At 36.2% G+C, this 23,878-nt stretch overlaps 1 protein-coding gene across 18 annotated transcripts in view; it reads right to left on the bottom strand.

Moving 5' to 3' along the window:
* The window catches only part of NRG4 (neuregulin 4), a 141,769-nt gene that overhangs the window by 22,177 nt on the left and 95,714 nt on the right, over positions 1-23,878 (bottom strand). For 13 of the 18 annotated variants that reach the window (XR_014810496.1, XR_014810495.1, XR_002345816.2 and 10 more), the window contains 2 exons: positions 10,306-10,455; positions 6,998-7,077 (listed from right to left, as the gene is read on the bottom strand). Coding sequence is in view for 6 of the 18 variants with exons in the window: in XM_084968695.1 (XP_084824821.1) it covers positions 6,998-7,077; positions 10,306-10,455 (230 nt within the window). In the remaining 12 variants the exon portion in view is untranslated. Of the gene's footprint in view, positions 1-6,997; positions 7,078-10,295; positions 10,456-16,638; positions 16,736-23,878 lie in introns of those variants that run through there. The other 5 variants (XR_014810504.1, XR_014810503.1, XR_014810502.1 and 2 more) reach the window with 3 other exon arrangements.

Here is a 23,878-nt window from a genome sequence, read left to right on the forward strand (position 1 = left end):
TGAAAAACCTGGGTTTGGGAAATAATTTTCCCAGAGTTTAAACCTTTGTCCTACCACTGTTTGATGTGTGGTCTTGATCTTTTCTGTAGAGTGAGAATTATACCACCTTCCCCACAACAGGTGTTAAGACTTGTAAGAGTTACTATATAGGAAATATCAACCAGAGTGCCTAGAACCTATAGACACGCCTAATGTTCGTGATTACATAGTTACACTGCTTTCTTTTCATTTGAAGAGCTGTACTTTCAGAACTAGGGCATTACTGCTATAGGGATGATACATAATCACAATCTAGATGTATGCTAGGACTTTAGCTGTAGGTTTACTTAATGAATAAATTGGAAAGTTTGCCTAGGGAGGTTTACATTCCAGAGGCACACAAAGTAACACAAACAAACCTACCAGAAGGTAGTGATAAACTGAATAAAGCTTTATGGTGTTGTGGCAAAGGGAGTTTCCTGGTGAAGGTAGGGCATAGATAAATTTTAAAATAGAAGGTACCATCATGCTATGATTTTCATAACATATATAAGCTAAGCATAACATATATAAGCTAACCCCTGGTCTCCACAATCAACTTTATTTTCATGATGCAGATCTTGTCACACATGGTAAAAGGCATTACTTTTGCTTTTCTTGAAGTAATGGCTTGACTAAGACCACCTGACCTTGAAAAAGTAAGTGGTTAATGAGCTAATTTTGTGAGCTATGCCCAATATCTTATTTGGATCTTTACCTTTGCCATAACATCTTTCCCTCCATTAAAATAAAGTAGCAATTTAATACTTGAGTTCCAAAACTTTTCCCAATTAAAGCAGCACAACTCTGTGTGGAAAGCCCCCAAGGTAGTTCCTATTTTATTACAAACATGTTTTTATAAACAGAAATAGGTCAATTTGTTGGTTTTTTAAAATGTGTATATGGTTTCTAAAAAATAACTGATTTTTTACCATACCATGAACATTCTGGAAAAAAAAAATGAAAAGGCAAACCTTTTGAGGAGAAATGCTGTTGATAAATTACAAGCATGGATACTCATGCATTCAAACATTAATGGCAGTCAACCATTCCCACATATTTTTTCCTGTCAGATTTGGCCTTATTTGTGTTAATCTTCCCAGTTAAATAATAAGTAATTGTTAATAAATTTTCAGTTCTCTGAGAATTTCTTCACTAGTTATTTTACCATCAAGCACTTTACAAATGAATGCAATTCAAGACATTATCATTACAAATATAGCAAATATCAACAAACTCACCAAACCATTAAGATACATGATTTTGCTCAATTACAAAGTACAGGAATACATTTCAATCTCTTGATAACTTAAATGATAATTTTGAGCATACTAAAATGAATTATCTGGTAAGTATCATTTAATAATGGCATCTCTTTCATTCTGGCTTTTTATTATGAAATATACTTCACAATTTTAACCATTTTTGAGTGTACAGGGGCCTCGTACACAGTATATCCACACTGTTGTGCAATCACCACCACAATCCATCTGCACACTGAAACTCTGTACTCAATAAATAATAACTCCCAGTGCCCCTCTCAGCCCCTGGTAACAACCATTCTACTTTCTGACTCTATGAAATTGATTATTCTAAGTATTTCAAATAAGAGGAGTCATACAATGCTTATCTTTTGTGTCTGGCTTATTTCACTTAGCATATTGTCTTAAAGATTCATCCATGGTGTAGGATGAAACAGAATTTGACTCCATTTTAAGGCTAAATAATATTTCATTGTATGTATGCACCATTTGGGGTTTATCAATGCATTCCTTATTGGACATTTGGGTGGTCTCCACCTTTTGGCTATTGTGAATAATGCTTCTATGAACAATGGTGTAAAAACATCTATTTGAGCTCCTGCTTTGAATTATCTTGTGTGTATACACAGGAGTAGAATTGCTGGATCATATGCTAATTCTATGTTTAATTTTTTGCAGTCACTTCCCATTCCAAACTCAACCCTAGGCAACCACTCGCATAGTATCTTCAAGTTCATCCATGTTGTAGCATCTACCTTAATATAAATGTAAGCATGCAATTTGTGGTCTTTTGTGGCTGGTATCACTTAGCATAATGGAGCTTTATCCATGTTATAGCATATATCAATACTTGTTCCTTTTCATAGATGAAGAGTATCCCATTTTATAGATATACCATAACTAGCTGATGCTTCAGTATATCTGTGGTCAGGCTGTTTGCCAAGCTTGTGAAGCTACCTGTTCAGATATGTGGTATTGAAGGTCACTATTCCACTTCTCTATCCTGTTGCATCTAAACAGAATAAACTGTAGCAAGCAGAAAAAGAACTGTTGAGAGTAGCACAAACCTTGAAGGAAGCCCAAATGGCTGCTTCTATTATAAATCTCTATGTAAAGTGCTCGGTTAAAGTGAAAAGCCTAAATGACATGACAGCAAAAGGGAAGTTTTCTTCCTTCATGTCCAACCTGATTTGCTTGCTGAAAATGGTCACTTGAATAATACCCTGGAGTCATTTCTGCCTTTTCTACCATGCCGAGTGTCCACCGTAGAGAAATACTTTACACAGTTACCACTGCATCTCCTTTAGATAAAGCTGCCCCCACTCCCACTGCCACACCCATGGCATATGGAGGTTCCCAGGCCGGGGACTGAATCCAAGCCGCAACTGTGACCTATGCCACAGCTGCAGCCTCTACAGCAAGGTGAGCCACTGCAGTCAGACTGTTAACCCACTGCAGCACAGCAGAACTCCTAGATGAAGCCACTCTTACTGAATGAAAAACAGTCCTGTAGAGCTTCCTAGGTAAAAGCCAAGTATTGAAATTGGAAGTTCAGACTGATCTGTCAGTTATGGGTGGAATGACTGTCCATACGGGAGAGAAATATGTTGATATGACTACAAAAGCCAAGATTCAGAAGCTGAATGGGCAATGCGGGAGATTTTCTAAAAGTGTTGATTTTCTATCAGTGAGAATTCTTAAACCTGGGCAAAAATAAAATGCTCTCTGAAGAGAAAAAAAAAAGTGTTTTCTGTTAAGCTTGGGTGATTTCTACTACTCAATTTTATTTTTTTGTGGTAGGATAATCCAAAATATATACATTAACAAATTCCCAGTATACAATACAGTATTATTAACTATATTCATGTTGTACATCATGATTTATTCATCCTACATAACTGTGATTTTGTACCCTTGACCAACATATCCCCACTTTCCCCACCTCTTTACCCCTGGTAACCACTATTCTACTTTCTGCTTCTATGTGATTTTTTTTGTATATTTCGCACCCTATAAGTGAGGCCATGCATTATTTTTCTTTCTGGTTTATTTCACTTAGCTCACTATCCTCCAGGTCCATCCATGTGGCTGCAAATGGCAGAATCTCCTTTTAAAGGCTGAATAATATTCCATTGCATATATACACCACCATTTCTTTATTCATTCATCCACTGACAGACACAGGTTGTTTTCATATCTTGGCTATTGTATATAATGCTGCAACAAACATGGAAGCACAGCTGTCTCTAAGAGGTACTATTTCATTCCCTTTGGGTATATATGCACAAGAGGGATTGAAGGATTACATGGTAGATCTATTTTTAATTTTTTAGGAAACTCCATAATGTTTTCTACAATGGCTGAACTAATTTACATTCTCACCAACAGTGTACAAAGGTTCCCTTTTCTCCAACATCCTCACCAACACTTATCTTTTTGATAACAGTCATACTAATAGGCCTGAGGTAATATTTTGATTTGCATTTCCCTGATGATTAGTGATAGTGAGTACCTTTCATATACTTTTTGGCTATTTGCATATTTTCTTCAGAAAAGTGTCTATTCAGATCTGTTGCTTCTCCCCTCTCTTTTGTCACATATAAAAAGGAAAAAACTAATTTCTGAAAACTCTGGAAAATTTTTTGTCTCCTTCATGGGCTATGTATTAAGAAGCAATTGGTTCTACAACACTCAGTAAGAAGAGAGAGGAATATTATTTGAACTTAAAGTTTAAAAAAATAAAACTTATGATTAACTCATAAGAAAACCTACACTTAAAAATCCTATGTTTGACTGCATTATAGTTATTTTAATACTTCATTTATCTAGAATTATAGGGGCAAAAAGGCATTCCACATATATTTTCCTGAGAACTCAAAGAAAGAATGGGTTTAGCACGTTGGAGGTGTCCATTTTTAAATTGGGTGGATTGGGTTTTTGCTATTGAATTGTAGGAGTTCTTTATTTATTTTGGGTTTTAACCACTTACCAGATTTATGTTTGCAAATATTTTCCCTCATTCCTTAGGCTGCATTCTAATTTTGTTGATCCTCACTTCCTTTACTCTGTAAAGCTTTTTAATTTGATATAGTCCCTCTTGTTTATTTTTGCTTTTGTTGCCTAAACTTTTGGTGTCATACAAAAAGGAACAATGCCAAGGAGCTTTTTCCCTGTATTTTCTCCTAGGAGTCTAATGGTTTCAGGTCCTACATGTAAGTATTTAATTCATTCCAAGTTGGTATTTGTGTATGATGTACTACAGTGGTCCAATTGCCTTTTTTTCTATGTGGCTATCCAGTTCTCCTACCACCATTTATTCAAGAGACTATCCTTTGTGTATTCTTAGAAACCCTGTCAAAAATTCAGTGACTGTACATGATTGGGTTTATTCTGGACTCTCAATTCTGTTCCATTATCTATGTGTCTCTTTTTATGCCAGTACCAAACTGTTTTGATTACTATAGCTTTGTAACATAATTTGAAAGTAGAAAGTGTGATGCCTCCACCTTACCTTTTCTTTTGCAAGATTGCTTTGGCTATACAGAATCTTTTGTGGTTTCATACAAATTTTAGGATTTTTTTTCTATTTTTGTGAAAAATTACATCGGAATTTTACAGTGTTCAGTGTACAGGTCTTTCTCCTCCTTGGTTAAATTTATTCCTAGGTATTTTATTCATTCTGATGATACTGAAAATAGGATTGTTTTCTTGATCTCCTTTTTGGATAGAGCATTGTTCATGTAAAGAAATGCAACTGATAAATATACATATTTTTCCTGCTTTTTAGGGCCACGGCTGCACCACATGGAAGTTTCCAGGCCGGGGGTTGAATTGGAGCTGCAGTTGCTGGCCTGCACCATAGCCACAGCAACAAAGGATCCAAGCCACATCTGCATTCTACACCACAGCTCACTGCAATGCCAGATCCTCCACCTGGTGAGTGAGGCCAGGGATCAAACCTGCAGCCTCATAGATACTAGTTGGGTTTGTAAACCACTGAACCACAATGGGAACTCCAAGAAATGCAACTGATTTTTATGTGCTGATCTTTGTATTCTGTAACTTCACTGAATTCATTTATTCATTCTAACAGTTTATTAATGAGTGTTTATAGTTTTCTACATATATGGCCATGTCATCTGCAGAGATAATTTAACTTCTTCCTTTCATATTGAGATGCCTTTTCTATCTTTCCTTTTTTTTTTTGTATGATTGCTTTTGCTAGTACTTCCAGTACCATGTTGAATAGAACATGTCAGAGTGGGCATCCTTGGTTTATATAGGGTTTTAGTCAGTTTTTCCCCATTGATAATGATGTTGGGAATTTCTTAAATGGCCTTTACTGTGTTGAGGAAGTATCTTTCAATACCTATTTTGTTGAGAGCTTTTATCATGCATGGATATTAAGCTTCTCAAATGCTTTCCCTGCATCTACTGTGATGATGATGATGTTTTTATCTTTCATTCTATTAATGTGGTATATCACAATGATTGACTTTCATGTTAAATAAACAGGATGGCTGGATGTGAAATGTGAATTCTGCATACTGGGTACTGGGTTTTTTTGGATTATTTTTTATATATTTTTTGGTATTATTTTTTGTATTATTTTTGTATTATCTGGAATGCAGGTGGGTTATTTGGAAACAATTTGATTCTTTCAGTTCTCACTTTTAAGGTTTGTCAGGCAAGAATGGAGCTGTGTTCAATCTAGGACTAATTATTCCCCACTACTGCATACCACTTTTCAGTGTACTAAACCTAATACCCTATGACTAATTATCATTTTTGGTCTTATTATTGGGAACAAGCACTTCTGCCAGCCTTGAGTTAGTTCTGGGTACCTCTAATCCTTTCAGGTGATTCTTTCCTTAACCACATGTGTGTGTGTGTATATATATATATATATATATATATATATATGTATCCTAATATATATGTGCTGACTACTACTCAGCTCAATACTTGAGCTGAAGATCTCTGAATTTTCTGTGTGTGGCTCTCTCTTTTCCAGTACTCCACTCAATGAACTATAGCTACATTGATGTTTCTGGACTCAGATTCATCTTAACGCACAGAGTCTGCCAAGCTGAGTCTGGGCTCACCTCCCACCCTGGGGCCACAGCCTAGAAACTCTCTCAAGGCAATAATCTGAGGCAATCATTGGCCCATCTCATCTGTTTCCTATCTCTCAGGGATCATGACCCTTTCTTTCCTGTTGTCCAGTATCCTCAACACCACTGCTTCATGTATAGTGTCCCTATTTAAAATGTTTCTAGTAAGAGGTAAATCCAGTCCCTGTTACTTCATCTTGGCCAAAAGCAGAAGTCTTACGATACTTTTAAAACATGAATTGACCTACAAGCATCCCAAAGATTTGCCTATCCCTATAGATAAAAATCCTCCTCCTCTCTATATACCAGCCCACTTCAAATCACTTCTGGAATAGTCAGTCCCTTACAGTAATCTGAGCAGCACATTACAGCTAACATCATCTTGCACAAATTGAGATAACACAGTTTTCTTTGGTGAAAAAAAAAATGACCTGTCATCATACAGCTATAATAAATTAATCTTCAAGTGAGAAAGGATGCCTAGTTCAAAACCCACAGAAAAACTTTTGGAGTCAATCTTTTCTGGATAGATCCAAATCCCACATAACAACCACCATCTAATCTAGGGCTTTAAAATACACATTTCATGTTGAATTTACTCACTGTGGTGGGCACTGGTACTGCTTGTCTCTACCAGGCTGATATCATACTGGACTGAACTGGCCCTCTGAAGGTGGCCCTTCCTGACAGTAAAGAGGAAAGAAACACACAAAAGGAAAATGGGTAAGTAGAAAAGCAGAAAGTTAAAGTTGAATATGTGGAGGTTCGCTTCCTTTTCCACAACTCTCTGAAACTGCCAGAGCCTCCCTAGAACTGTGCTCCATTATTTAACAGATCCAGCAGGGCAGGTAGGCCACCTGTGGGGACTTCAGATACTGATGATGTCACTGAGTCTTTTTCCTTGAAGACAGCAGAACTGTTGTCTTTTAGTGAATTGTTTTTGTGCTCTTCTTGTCTTTTTTCTTTTTTGTCTTTTTAGGGCCGCTGCTGTGGCATATGGAGGTTCCCAGGCTAGGGGTCAATTTGGAGCTGTAGCTGCCAGCCTACACCACAGCCACAGCAACATGGGATCCAAGCCTCATCTGTGACCTACACCATAGCTCATGGCAACGCCAGATCCTTAACCCACTGAGTGAGGCCAGGGATCGAACCCACATCTTCATAGATACTAGTTGGGTTCGTTAACCACTGAGCCACAACGGGAACTCCTGTTTTTCTAGCTAGTTTTCATTATTAGTTGGGACCCTTATGTGACCTGGGGTGGCTTTAGTCAACAACTGAAAAACTCATTTGTACCTTTTTTAAGGTTGTAGTTCATCAATCTTTTTGGTTATCTGGCCAATTAATATATGTTCCAATTAAATTCAGGTGCTCATGACAGTTTTTTAAAAAACTACTTTTAATATTAATATTTTAGAAAGTACACTTGCTTTCAATTTTTTTTCATTAAGTCAGTGTTTAGGGTATTACTTTACGTTAATGGAAATGAATTCAAAACTACTCATACCATAGCAAAATAAAATGTGTTTTCTAAAAATACACTGATTCCCCTTCACAGCACACTACTGATTCTAGCCTAGAGATCAGCATTAATGGGTTATCATTTTGGACCTCATACAAAGACAGCATTAATTAGTTATTAAATTTCAAAGCCCCTCAGCTTAAAGAAATTTCAACCACTGATGGATCTAAAAACTACTATGGTAAACAGTGGCTTGGTTTAATTCTTGAAAGTTCCACATTTCAGACAAATACATTTCAGCTAGTCAGTATACATGAGCCTAAATCTCAAGACTGGATTCTATAAGCAACGGCTACCACTGTTTTTCAAATTAATGATTCTCCTGATATTTATAAGACATATATCATCATGTAAAACTACCTCTGCTTGCACTGTCATTTAAAAATGGAAAAGATGCAATCTATAACACACTGCAGCCCTATCTGAATATTATTAAATGATACTATCTTTGTAAGAATGTTAAGGATGCTATTTTTATTTACTATATTTATATTCATTTTCCAAGTGTCTTAAAATAAAAATGTTTTAACTTTTATATAAAACAAAAAGTTACTTATTTAATTTTTTTTTTTTTTTTTTTGGCCATACCTAAGGCATGCAGAAGTTCCCGGGCCTGGGATCAAACCTGAGCCACAGCAGTGACATGCCAAATCCTTAACTGTTAGGCCACCAGGGAGCTCCTTTTTATTTTATTTTAAAATACAGCATACATATGAAAAGACTGGATAGGAGTTCCCGTCGTGGCTCAGTGGTTAACGAATCCGACTAGGAACCATGAGGTTGCAGGTTCGATCCCTGGCCTTGCTCCGTGGATTAAGGATCCGGGGTTGCCATGAGCTGTGGTGTAGGTCGCAGACGTGGTTCGGATCCCACGTTGCTGTGGCTCTGGCATAGTCTGGTGGTTACAGCTCCCATTAGACCCCTAGCCTGGGAACCTCCATATGCCACAGAAGCGGCCCAAGAAACAAAACAAAACAGACTGGATAAAATATGTATGTCCAGTTTAAAAATCATAATAGACCTTTATGTACACAGCACGAGATTAAAACAGACTATTGGAGTTCCTGTCGTGGCGCAGTGGTTAACGAATCTGACTAGGAACCATGAGGTTACGGGTTCGGTCCCTGGCCTTGCTCAGTGGGTTAAGGAACCAGTGTTGCCGTGAGCTGTGGTGTGGGTCACAGACGCGGCTCGGATCCTGCGTTGCTGTGGCTCTGGCATAGACCAGCGGCTACAGCTCCGATTCAACCCCCAGCCTGGGAACCTCCATATGCCGTGGGAGCGGCCCAAGAAAATGGCAAAAAGACAAAAAAACAAAAAACAGGCTATTAACATTCTGTGCCTTCTCTAATTGGTTCTCTTTCTCTCCCCACCAGAGGTAACCATCATTCTGTATTTTGTGCTAACCAGTCTCTTATTTTCCTTTATATTTTTTAACAATTTTATATATATGACCCTAAACAACACATTATTTAGTTCTGTCCAGTTTCAAACTCTGTATGAATGGGATCACACTGTTAGGTTTTCTTATGTGACTTGCTTCTTTCGTATAAAATTATGTTTCTAAGATTCATCTGGGCAATTTGTGTAATTGCAGTTCATTTCTGCTTATATATTACGTATATATTACTCTTTAATAGCAACATACCATAACTTATTTGTCCATTCTTCTGTTGATGAGTACTTGAGTAATTTCCAGTTTTTTGCTATTATGAACAGTTCTACTATAAGTTCTTGGTACATATGTGTGAGTTTTTGTAGAGTATATTAACCGTAAGTGAAACTGCTTGGTTGTAGTAAATTTTCCTTGTCTTTTTTATAAGTTATTAATCTTCTAAAATTAATTGCCTGCTTATTTGGCTAACTCTCCAAATTGATTTAAATCTCCATGAAGTTAGGAAACTTGTCTATCTTCTTCACTACTGTATTCTTTATGCTTATCAGCACAATGTCTAGCATATAGTGATACTAAATAAGGAGCTGACCCTAAGACATTAACCTAAGATATGTCTTAAATTTATATTTACAGTGTGTGACATAAGTTGTTTCTCTTCTTTTGTGGTCAAAATCTACTTTAAATAGATGTAATCAAAATATTTAGGTGTTTTTGACCTAATTACTTTAGTGAATGTGGGTCTACCCTACTAGTTCAGTAAAGTCAAGGTAAATAATGATAATGACAGTAACAAAGAACAAAAAGAGGCTGCTTAAGATCCTTTCAAAAATGACTAATTTATTTAATAACAGTAACTACATTAGAGAAATAACTCTAAACAGAAAAAAATGTAGAAAAAGAATCTAGAGCTAAAGGGCATATTGATTATCTAGTAGAATAACTGCTTTATGCATTACCTTTTTCTTTTCAAAAGCACATTTCTATTTTGGTTACCTGCAAAGGAAGTAGAGGACTCCAATGATGAGAGTCCCCAGAAGAACAGCCAATGCTGCAAAAGTTGTGAACAGGTCACTTTCAGTTTGGATGCTGGAACTTGGGAGAAAAACCTCTTCACAACGAGCTCCTGTGTAATTTTCGATGCATCTATAGAATAAAATTTTAGATAAAGAATTGCATTCTCTGTTCTATTAACTAATAATGAAAGAATAAGGTTTCCAGCTAGTTAAAAAAAAAAAAGACTAATTTTCAGACTGTGAACATAGAATAGGCATGCTTTCCCATAGTGCTCACAGAGCTACAGTTACAATAAAACAAATTAGCATATGTAGTGTAATCTTTGCTATTTTCCTTTTCCAGTTTTCAAATTGTTTAGAAACTACAGAAATTATAGAATATCCAATCCTTTTTTTTTTTTTTTTTTTGTCTTTTTTCTAGGGCTGCACCCTCGGCATATGGAGGTTCCCAGGCTAGGGGTCTAATCAGTTATAGCCACCGGCCTACACCAGAGTCAGCAATGCCAGATTCGAGCCACGTCTGCGACCTACACTACAGCTTACAGCAATGCCGGATCCTTAACCCGCTGAGCGAGGCCAGAAATCAAACCTGCAACCTCATGGTTCCTAGTCGGATTCATTCGTTAACCACCAAGCCACAACGGGTACTCCCTCAATCCATTTATCTTCTCGATATTCAATATTTTCAATATGTAATTATCCACACTTGAGTTTGTCTGATATTTTGTTATATCTGTTATAGGTGCTATTTTAAATGTATTTTTCCTCAACATTGCTAACTAGTTATTCCAACCCCATTTATTAAATAACTCTTCCCTTTCTTACTGTTTAACACTATCTCCCTTAACATATGTCAAATTTTTATAAGTCACAGCATTTCTTTATTCTTCAATGGTCTATACATCTAATCTTCAGCTTCTACCATATTGCTTCAATATTGTTGCTTTATAATATCTTTTAGCATCTGGTAGTTCTACCTTATTATTTTCCTTTTCCAGAGATTTTTTTTTTTTTTTTTTTTGCTTTTAAGGGCCACACCTGTGGCATATGGAAGTTCCCAAGGTAGGGGTCAAAATTGGAGCTACGGCCATTGGCCTAGGCCACAGCCACAGCAACATGGGATCCCAGCTGCATCTGCAATCTACAGCACTGCTCACGGCAACACTGGATCCTTTACCCACTGTGTAAGGCCAGGGATCAAACCCTCATCCTCATCGATCTTAGTCGGGTTCATTAACTGCTAAGCCACGAAGGGAACTCCTCTCCAGAGATTTATTGATATTTTCATTTGCCAGCCAAATATTTTAAAGACAATTACTTTCAGCTCTTTAAAACTATGTGACAGAAAACCATAATCTTTAATAATGTCAATCAGTTACTTTTTCCCTATTAATACGTTTAAAGACTATACAACGTAGTTATTGATATGAATTAATGAGAATAACACTGGCACCAGATCAATTTCATTATTTCATAGTTGCAGCTAAGGCATTTTAATGTATGCTAATGTGTGTTTATCAAGCAACCCATGAGATTACAGGGTAAACTACACTTAGCAATAATTTTGTATAAAAAAGTCTGTGTGTCTGTATATACGTATGTGTGTATATGTATACATATATATGTATATATAAATACATAGATGTATATATTCTTTAAGTTGATATTATCAAAAATAGAAATATTTATTCCACTAAATTAATTCTTCTCACCTCTTTCCAGTGTAGGAAGTATTTACAAATGTCATCTCCTTTTCTTCCACCTTAGACTAATAAGTATGTAGGCCTAGAAAGTTACATGTGAACTAATTGCTGACAAAGCTTGACAACTAGTAAGATAGGCTAATATAGCACTATACAAATAAGGGAAAAGAATACCAAGATTTAGCATAAGGGGAGTTCCCATCATGGCTCTGCAAAAATGAACCCAACCAGTATCTGTGAGAATGCAAGTTCAATTCCTGGCCTCGTTCAGTGGGTTAAGGATCCAGTGTTGCTGTGAGCTGCGGCGTAAGTCACAGACATGGCTTGGGTCCCACATTGCTATGGCTGTGGCATGGGCTTGCAGCTGCAGCTCTGATTCGGCCTCTAGCCTGGGAACTTCTATATGCCACAGGTACGGTCCTAAAAAAGAAAAAGAAAAAAAAAAAAAGATTTAGCACAATGGATCAATTTTACTTAAATGAGCATGTGGAAGATATTTTATGAACCTCAGGCCCTACAGGTGGTGAGGCAGTGGTGTTATTGGTTAAAGCTTCCACTAGGGGATGTCAGTTTGAGCAAAGAAGCAGTTCTGATTCTCTCAAACTACTATACAGATGGAGTTGAGGAGACACAGAAAGGAAAAGAAAGGATGCTGTATGAATGGCAAATTGAAGTGGAAGTAAAATCCTTTAGAAAACACAATTATCTAAATTAAAAAATACTTATTTTTCCCATAGGCCAAGTCAGTTAAATAAGTATGATGAGAAAAAAATTAAATGAAAATAATTTGTTTCTTTCTCTTCTAACACCACATCTCACTCTCCAAAAGGGGAATAAATCACAAACACACACACACACAAACGCACGCGTGCATGCACGCTCCCCCCTAGAAAGTTAACACAGAGACTACCATATAAATCAATACAGGAGTTCTTGTGTGGCTCATCAGGTTAAGGATCTGGCATTGTTACTACCATAGCTCTGATTACAGCTGTGGTGTGGGTCTGATCTCTGGCCCATGAACTTCTGCATGCTGTGGGCGTGACCAAAAAGGAAAAAAAAGTCAGTACATATGTTATCACAAAATAACCAAAGAAGGAAAGAGGCATTCTGCACAGTAATAATAATTTTAAAACAGTTCTAAAAAAAGTTTGCAAAAGAAAAACTCCTCTAGTTCCTCTAGTTTTCAACAATAAAATCCAATAGGTAATAATTTTGACCTCCAAGGTTTTAAAAGAAAATATTTAGCCAGTGGAAAAAATTCCTGTCACAGTTTTAAAATAACTCTCAAGTTGTGAAATTATGTTAAAATGAGGTTCAGTTTCTATTTGAGAAAATATAACTAGAAACCTAAAGAAATAACTCCTGTAATTAGACAAGGATAATTCTTCTTTAAGATAAAGATTTAAAAAAAAAAAAAGCTATAAACTCATTACTCAAATTTCTTAAGTCTGTTTAAATTTAGGTAAGATCTTCAAGGAAGAAGATGATAAACTAGCTGATGTAACTAACTATTTGTGTTTTACCTGGATCATAAATACTTTGAGTTGGAAGGAGTCAAGAGAATGGTATAAGCTGAGTGGTCAGATCAAATTTAAGCAAATAAAAAAGGCATATAAAGGAAACCAGTCAACACCAGAGTGTTGTTCTGTTGTCTTACAGCTAGTGAAGCAAACACATGCTCTTAAGGGAAAGTCAAAAGCTGATGGTATCTTCAAATAAAGGAAAATCAAGAAAAAAACAAGGCTTATTATTACTTAATCAAATCAGAATTTAGAGATAGGCAAAGAAATTTAAATATTAATGTTATCTGAAAAGCAGAAATGGCCAACCTAAAAATTAATTTTAAAATTTCAGATATTTATCATACAAAATAGTAAACACTGCCTACCGATGAGTGTGTACAAGGATTCTGCTTTTAAATATCAAGCGCATTTATGAAAATGTTATGACCCAATTATGAAACAAATATCAAATTTCAGGCAAACTCAATTCCTTTAAGGATAAATAAGGGTGAATTAAGAAGATCTAGACAGACAACTAAATGGTAGTACTGGTTGAAGCAAAACAAAAAGGAGAGGCGCTGTACCACCATTTTACACAGAACCAAGTAGCCTTCGGTCTTTAGGAAACTTTCTTGCTATATTATTTCTGGACATCACTTCAGCACAGACTGCCAAGGAGCAGAGAGTTGTGCCACCTAATGAGGTGATTACCAAGCACTAAAGATCACGTATGTCCTCCTGGAACTGAAAGGTGAATGCTGGCATAAGCACAAACACTCTACGGGGTGAGAAATTCCAAAATTCTAAATCCAGTCATATGTGTTGGTTTTCTGGCTGAATATCACCAACAATCTGTCCCTAAACCCAGAAGCTATGTTTAGCAAATTGGACATGAAGTGAGGTCATTCGATTCTACAGCATTCAAGGGAAGTTGTTACAACATAAGACACTTTCAGCATGATAAATAACCAAGGTTTTCATCATGTAAACAAACAGTGCTATTTAGTTTCAAGAAAGAGTATTGGACTGTGAGCTGGAAAAAACTGATTTCTTGATCCCACTCTTTTGCTTGTTGGCTGTGTGACCCTGGGCAAGTCCCTTAAACTCTCTTAAGACTCTGTAAAATCAAAATAACACCTGCTTTAGCTATTTCCTAGGGCTACTGTCAGAACCAAATAATGTCTGAAAGTGCTTTCAACACTGAAACACACTATACAAGTAAAACTGAGATTAGTTACTTTACAAAGGCCATGTTTACAACTCATGTAGGACTACAGGGGATAAAATGCTTAAGAAAAATTAGAGCCAGAAAAAGCTAAGAGCTGTGTTATTATTATTAAATATTTCTCAGAAACAAATAAGCTTACACTGTACGTGTTCACTAACCCAATACAGACTCAATGTCAATGCCACTTCACTTAGGCTAATCTATCCTGGAAAGAAAAAGTATATTGGCATATGCCAAACTAGACTTCCAAGTTTGACTACTACTCTGTAGCGATCAAAGTTCAATCTGAAACCTATGAAAAATGGTAAAAACAAAACAAAAATAAAATTAAACTACTAACATGTCTGAGAAACACGAACTGACAACATGGACTTGAATCACTTTAGTAATAATGTAGAGCCATATAACAATACACAAACATGCCAATATCCTATGAAACTCCTACTAGATTTTTACAGATCAAGAATTCAGGAGGAGTTCCCGTTGTGGTGCAGCAGAAACGAATCTGACTAGGGACAATACAGTTTTGGGTTCGATCCCTGGACTCCACTCTGTAGGTTAAGGATTCGGCGTTGCCATGAGCTGTGGTGTAGGTCACATACTCAGCTCAGATCTAGCGTTGCTATGGTGTAGGCTGGCAGCGACAGCTCCAATTAGACCTCTAGCCTGGGAACCTCCATATGCTGCAGATGTGGCCCTAAAAAGACCAAAAAAAAAAAAAAAAGAATTAATGGAACACTGGTTATTTTATTAGCTAGTGCCATAAATGTAACTGCACTAACAATTTATTAGATTCTTAATAGTATCTAGAGATACTTAGCAAATATTCAATCTTGGAAAAATTTTCTTTAATGTCATATTTATATGACTTTAGCACCCTTAACAACCAATAACTATTATACTTAAAATGTGTAAGAGTAATAACTAAGTCCAGTAAAAAAGCAAGTTCTTCCAAGGTTGACTATCAACCAGATAACTCATATGCTAAAACAGACTACAGACTATATCTGTATATGAATGTATAAAACACTCTGCATAGAGAGTAATTTATTTTTGTCATTCTGTATTGTTATACTTTTATTGTGAAGGATTATAATTTTTTTGCTTAAATAAGTAAATCACTGTGAAAGTTTAAAATATTTTACTTAACTGAAACAAGGTAAAGCACAGTGAATGAATGAAGCATGTAAATAAATGATGGGAGTAAGCAACTATAGTTTAAAACAGGACCTTTATTATGGAATCCATGCACTGGCTAATCTTTTCCAATTAAGATTTTTGGGAGAGACACCCAGAGAATGCTGCTTGGTTCACCAGAGTACTTATCAAAATCCTGTCATTTAAAAACATTTCTTAAATGTTTTCTTTCTCCATATGAACAAAATTAACTGTCTAAAGTCTTTGCTTACCCTATTTTACCTTTCTAAAAAAAAAAAAAAAAGATCAGGGAGGAAATCCAAAACTGCTCTTGAAAGATAAGGTATATATTTAAAAAAAAAAAAATCAGGGAGAAAAAGTAAAACTACAAGCAGAAAATACATGTATATTTTTTGTAGTCTATTGTGTTCTGATCCTTAGTGTAAAAAAATATATATTTGTATACACAAAGATTTATTTGCACATAAAAACTGGTATATGTCAGCTCTTCCTTTAAGTAATAATTTCAGTAAATATATAAAACTATATTTAAAATTTATAAATAATAAATTATATTAATGGGCCTTATGGTTGTAGACATTTTTCACATGTTTTGGTAAAACTTAAAGATCATCAAGACCATAAACCCAGGAACAACTGGAAAGATGTATGCTCTTAAATCACCAGACACTCAATTAAACCACAGTTCTAAATGGACAGTATTCATGCTGGCATCTTACCTTCCCAGGCTTCAGGTCTCAACAACCTTCTAATGCAGGCAAAATCTCATGCCCCAACTTGGAATAAGACAAAGAGAAGCCAGCATCAGTTCACTTCCTGACAAAAGAAGTTAAGTATTAGAGCTGAACAAAAGTCACAGTTGTCACTTTGCATGGTATTCCTATGTTGAAAATGAAATCTTACTGATGAGAAATTGGGATATTTTTCAGTGGCCTTTCAAAGGAAATAGTGGATGAAAAAGATACTATCTAAAAGGATAACCAAAATTCGAAAGCAAATGCAGCTGATATAACTTCATTATGCAACAACAAATAAGAAGAGAATGAAGGAGCTTTAAAGGAGGACATACATTATCTTTCATTGGCACTCTGATTCCTAGAACAGCGACGAGCTAATCTGAGTTAGTTCTGAAAAGTAGTTTCTGCTTTTAGACAAGCGACACAAATGAGTAAGACAAACACTGATAGAAGACAAGCAGACCTCAGAAAGGAGCCATGTTTCCACTGTTTCAAAACCACATTCTGCCATGTTTGACAAGGTGATCCAGAAAAATGTGAGGTTTCAAGAAGATTATCCTCTTTTAAGTTTTGTCCTAAGCATAGTGAGGTCAAGAAAGATCTATCAGTTGTTTCTGCTGAGAATACTAATGAAAAATCTTTATCAGAAGTCAGATTACTAAAATGGAAAAGTGTTAACAAAATGCATAGCTAAATAGAGCAGTTGTTTTATGCATTTGCAACTGTTCTTCTATTATAAGCTTCAAGGCTGTGATTACCTTTCTGTAAAGGTGTTCTAAAGATCAATCTAAATCCTTATGTTTAATAAAACATGTGGTACAGTGCCAAAAGTCAAAGTTAAGAGGACTTTGTTCTGATTAATATCACAGTAGCACTTCAAAGTTTTTCCTTTGAACTATAACCTTCTACTAAATTTACAGATGAAAAAAACAGAAGTCTTATCTAAAAAGAGTGCCAAGAACTGAACTAGCTTATCATAACCAATTGACCTTAAAAAAATTTAAAAATCTTATGTGGTTAATAAAACAACTCATAAAATCCAGACAATTCCTTTTGGAAACTGAATTTAGTAAAATGTACAGGGAGGTCTAGGAAAACTGCTGACAGACACAAATGCAATCTACAGTTAAAAGAGGCAACATGGCAAACACAGAAGCACAATAAAAATTGATTTTCATATATTTTTACAGTTGTCATTCTCAACCTCAATTATTTTACTTCCATAAACAAGCCTTTCATACAACAAGCTTTTCATTTATTACATGTTTGTACACTTAAATTTCCTCTCCTAAATAAAATTCACTCTTTATCACCTGACAAATGGTGATATCTACCTAGAAAACACTGGGACTGTTGTGGATAGCGGAAAAGCTTGGCCTTAGCCAAGACAGCAGGTCTGAGCTTGTGGCCTTGTGGGTGGATAATTCTTGGAAATGCACCTCTGGGAGAATCCTGATGATCAGACTCAGGTAACCTGGACTTGCTAAATCACTCTAGGTAATTTACCAACAAATATCCCTTTGCCTGATGTCTCAAATTCTGCAACGGTTGGCTCTGACATGATCCCAAGACGCCTGGAGGAGAATGAGGCAGCAAGAAAAGGCCTCATCCAGCTAGTGATGCAAACATGGGTGGAGACAAGTCCTTCTTCCCTATCCTTGCTCCATAAACCTAGAAAGATCTCCTTGGAAGGTTGAAAGGACCTTCCAACTAGAGGGACTAGGTTGGAACCTTTGCCTAAGTTGGCCAAGAGGACAAGTCTGGAAAGGGCTTCTCTGCTTGCGCTATTCTCTGATAAAAGGCTTTGCAATAGACAAGAAAGACTGTTAGGTGTCCTGGCTAATGCACCCTTCCGGGTTATCTGATTCTATGGAGGCCTGTGCTTTTCATTGCCTTTGAGCTATTTTACAACCCTATAAACTGTAGAGGACATATTCTAATGTAAACGAATTTTGTCTAGTATAATATAATAGACTGCCCTATGGATACTGACAAGTGTCCAGTATTTATAAATTAATTTCCGTATGGCTGATCTCCTATACTTACATGGGTGTGTTGTCTGAATTCTCCTGAGTCAGTTTTAACATCTTACTGGTTCCCTCATTAGTGAATGAGTTAAATATATTTTTGACATATATGTATTATACATTTATATGAAAATCATGGTTTCCTTTACATAAAAATTTACTTTTTAAAAAATCCGTTTTGAAGGTCGCCCACTGGATTCATCTGACAGAGCTAGCTAAGTGGAGCTGCCAGGGAAGTGCACATCCTGAAAGCCCAGGTATGTTTTTTCCAGGCTCCCAGAGGTGAATCCCAAGCAGCAACAGAACTTAAAAATCTGCTGGCTCTCCACCTCTCTAGCTTTTTTCCCTATCCACTAACTTTATGTTTTATCTTGTTGTTGTTGGTTTATTTACTACTGATGTTATTTTCCCACTAGTAAGAGCAATGATAATGAGTTTGGTTTTATAGTTGGACAATTTGATGATCTCTGTAAGTGAATGACAGAGATCTATTCAACTAGGTGAAAGATGACAGAGAAACTGATCTGTTAGGCTTTTATTAAAAATTCAGTTCTCTATTTTTTTTTAGCTCAAATCAATTAAAAATTCATATCCACCTGGAAGGAGAATACTCTTTGACATTTGGGCCACTGAGATATTATATTTCTGTGTTTATTTCATCTGCACCAAAGTTATAGCTCTGAAGTGATAAGCTTTCTCTGTTCCTATGGGTCAAATTCAGAAAGGCTTTCACTTCTCACTCTGTGTGAAATTTCTTCCTGTCTCCAGAGGATGCTAAAAAATTATAGTATAAAGTCTCTTAAATTAAATAAGTTCTGTTCTGACTGACTTATAGCAATAATAAAGATCTTACAAAAATTTAATATTCCTAAAATTTCCAGAATAGGAAATTGGACTTCTAATGCTTTAAATGTACTAAACTTAAAATTCTTCTCATTAAAACTAGGAAACATTTTAAGAATCCAAGTTTACATTAATAAGAGTAAATCTTTGGTAAACAATACCTGTTTAATAATTTTGGCTTAATAAAAACACCCATATTTTTTCTTTGATTTATTGGTGTTAAGTATAACAGAAGTGTACATTTTATTCCACTTGGGTTTGTTTTTTCTAAAATTATTCAGGTGTACTGATAAAATAAGCTAACATTACTACTATGTATTATTACAAACTATGAAAATGAAAACTGTATTTAATTAAACTCAAGAATTATTTTGGGAGTTCCCGTCGTGGCGCAGTGGTTGACGAATCTGACTAGGAACCATGAGGTTGCAGGTTCGGTCCCTGCCCTTGCTCAGTGGGTTAACGATCTGGCGTTGCCATGAGTTGTGGTGTAGGTTGCAGACGTGGCTCGGATCCTGTGTTGCTGTGGCTCTGGCGTAGGCCGGTGGCTACAGCTCCGATTCGACCCCTAGCATGGGAACCTCCATATGCCGCGGGAGCGGCCCAAGAAATAGCAAAAAAGACAAAAAAAAAAAAAAAAAAGAATTATTCTGGCAGATATGTATTTCAACCACAATTATGTCTCAAGGTAACTCAAGGTAACAATTATTTCCAAGGTAACTGAAAATCGTGAACTTAAAATGAATTAATGGATATTATTAGACATGTAGATAACTTTAAAGTAAGATAAAATACTGAAACATTAAACATGAAGGGTAATTTTAAGTTTATATATTTTTGCTTCTTAAGGTTACAGCTTTTGTCATGTTAATGAACATATTAACTTTTGCCCACTTTAAGGAATTATAGAGAGATGTGTGCGACAGTAGAAAGTTGTAGGGAGTTCCCGTCGTGGCGCAGTGGTTAACGAATCCGACTAGGAACCATGAGGTTGCGGGTTCGGTCCCTGCCCTTGCTCAGTGGGTTAACGATCCGGCGTTGCCGTGAGCTGTGGTGTAGGTCGCAGACGCGGCTCGGATCCCGTGTTGCTGTGGCTCTGGCGTAGGCCGGTGGCTACAGCTCTGATTCAACCCCTAGCCTGGGAACCTCCATATGCCGCGGGAGCGGCCCAAGAAATAGCAACAACAACAACAGACAAAAAGACAAAAAAGACAAAAAAAAAAGAAAGTTGTAGTATGTGAGTTCATGACTTTGTATGACTAGTAAATTGCTTGTGTATGCCACACAGTTCTCAATTATCCACTACCCCAGTTTTCTTTGTAAAATAGACGTTAGTTATAGCTACTTGGTTGAAAATTATATTTGATATTATTAATGAGACTATACTGGAACACCTGGGACAGAGAAATACAACTTTGTGTATACTTTGTTTTCCAAGGAAAAGAGGAGACTTGTCTGAAAGCTGCAGTTTGCAGCAGTTCTCAGGCTTTTAAATATCCAAATCAAAGGACTCTAAGACTTATCAAGGACTCAAGAGAGCTTTTGTTTATATGGGTTAGGAACTACTGGTATTTACTATATTAGAAAGTGAAATATACATTTAAAAAATACTGGCGTTCCCGTCGTGGCTCAGTGGTTAACAAGCCTGACTAGCAATCCATGAGGAAGCATGTTCAATCCCTGGCCCTGCTCAGTGGGTTAAGGATCTGGCGTTGCCGTGAGCTGTGGTGTAGGTCGCAGATGTAACTTGGATCCCGCACTGCTGTGGCTGTGGTGTAGGTTGGCAGCTATAGCTCCAATTTGACCCCTAGCCTGGGAACCTCCATATGGTGTGGGTGCGGCCCTAAAAAGACAAAAGACAAAAAACAAAAACAAAACCCTTACTTATTGATTTATTTGAAATAATAATAATGAACACACAAGTGTGTTATAACATCTTAGTATTATAAAAATGGCTTCAACTAGTAAAACCCCTGAGAGAGTAAAGTGCAGGGTCAGTTTGTTCTAGAATATGAAAAAGTATAATGAAGAACAGAACTTAGAAGGTAAATTTTATTTTGTCACTTTGACTAAAGAGGTAACAAAATATTACTTCCCAGGTCTTAACCAAGTGAGCAAATCTCTGACAACTTTTTTGATTTTGTCTTCCCAAAACTGGATCCTAAATATAGAAAAGATAAAATAAAAAGTCAGGATATCTTTTACACCTAAAAACTATCTTTGAGATTTCCCACAGGACCCCTGGAAAATCGCAAATGTTCTTGATCTTTTACCTTTTACAGAGATGATAGATATAATTATAGCAGTAAAACAATGAACCAAAATCTATGAAATTTCCTGGAAATCTGTTAATACCTTTGCTGTCCATCATAATGTTTTTAATCTCAGGGCAAATGCCAGTCAAAACTCTCATGAAATAGTTATACACTATATTTCCAACGGAGAGTTCTACCCTAACACTCTGATATTATTAGCTAGAGAAATTAATTATCCACCGCCAACTATGCAGTGTTATTTGAATGTGAAGCTTGTCAAAAGACACCTCGATAGGCTATAAGGCAGAGTCTGCATTCTCAACCACAAAGGACAGTCTCAGCGCAAAGTTCTGACACTTAAAAAAAAAAAAAAAAAAAAAGAGGAGTTCTTCTGTGGCATAGCAGGTTAAGATCCAGCGTTGTCACTGCAACCGTTTGGGCTGCTGCTGTGGCACAGGTTTGATCCCTGGCCTGGGAACTTCCACATGCTGCAGGTATGGAAAAAAAAAGAAATCTGGGGTACAAGCTTCTGAGATGACAAGACTGAATCAATATTCCCAGGATTGTTTACTGTTCAAAAGCAGATCGCCTCAAGAAAGTAAACTGTTTCTCCAAGATCTTGAGGAACACAGGACTGAATGAACTAATGAGGGAGGATTTATTGTGGTTATTTGTTTAGAATATTGTTAATACTGTAATGATCTATTTTTCTTAAAGAAACTTTTTTTTCTTAGGCTATTAATATTCCACGACAATTAGGTAAACAGTACTTCTATAAAGTGAAAACAAATTACTTTGACCTGATATCTGATTCTTATTAAGCACCTCCTGACCCCCAAACTCAGAAACTATTACTGAACCCCCTTACTCTTTATGGCAATAGTTATTTGCATATGTCCAACAAGAACCTGTTCTCCTTTTTACTAGGATAAAACTGTACCAATCATTTGGCCAAACAAGGCCTTCCCTAGACTATCATATTTGAGAATGACTCTCATTGAATTAGGTAAGCCAAGTGATTTTTACAAGCCAAAGGCTGACTTTACATATGCGCCAAAGCCTACAAAGCAGTAACAGGTCTGCTACCTGGCTTATGGGTTCAAGCTCACGGGAGGTAAGGAAGTCACTTATTGGCAGGTCAAGAACTTTAGCAAAAAGAGAAAAGAAGCTTGCCAAAGGTACTGTATGTGAAATCTGGTATAGTTAATTTGGCTTGGTTTTCTAGCCTCAGGACAGTAAGTGATAGAGGCTTATAAAGTCGATTTCAAGATTCTTTATGAAAACTTCAGGCAGAACTTAATTTTGCAACTTTCATGTATGTTTAATATTGAATTGCAAAAGCAAATTCAAGGTGATCTACAGATTTGTTTAACACTCTTACTGCACTACCATTTTTTATACCAAGAATAATTCTTTGGTATTACATAACTATAAGGAGGTAGGACAGTTGTGAAAATATCATGAAAGACTTTAAAATGGAATGAATAAAAAGATTACTGGGTGTTCTGTCCCATCCATCCTTCCAGATGATATGGTTCTATAGGGACCTGCATCTTTCATTGTCTTTCAGCTGTTTTATAATTTTGTAAATTATAGAAAACAAAATAATGCAAATGGTTCTTTTCCACAGAAACTCAGATGAATTTTGTCTGGTGGCGTACAATAGATTATTGCCTTGTAGATACTCATGAGTTTTGCATGTATTCATAAATTTCTTTCGGCATTTCTGATTACATGCATATCTATTGCTCTGAACTGGTTTTAACATTTTACTGGTCCTCTCATTAATTAATAAGTTAAATAATGTCTTTGATCTATTCATTTATATTTATATGAGATCATGCTTTTACCTTTTTAAAAAAAAATAACATCAGGAAGGCTGACCCAAGGCTCCAGAGCCTGGGAAGACTCTTATCCCTCCAATTAAATGGCTAAGGTAGAGGGAAGCAGAAACTACTTTATCATATTTAGGAATTCTATGACACATTAGGCCTCTAGGGTACCTTATGTCATGCTGTCATTTGACTTTCAGACAATGACCTTCAAACATGTTTCCAGAAACATACTACATATAAAAATTAAGGGTAAAGTAAAAGT

Source organism: Sus scrofa, chromosome 7 (assembly GCF_054392235.1).
Source record: "Sus scrofa isolate SSC_HxYL_T2T_F1_AM1 chromosome 7, Sscrofa_HxYL_maternal_Yorkshire_Landrace_v2.0, whole genome shotgun sequence".
NCBI classification, from domain to species: Eukaryota; Metazoa; Chordata; class Mammalia; order Artiodactyla; family Suidae; genus Sus; species Sus scrofa.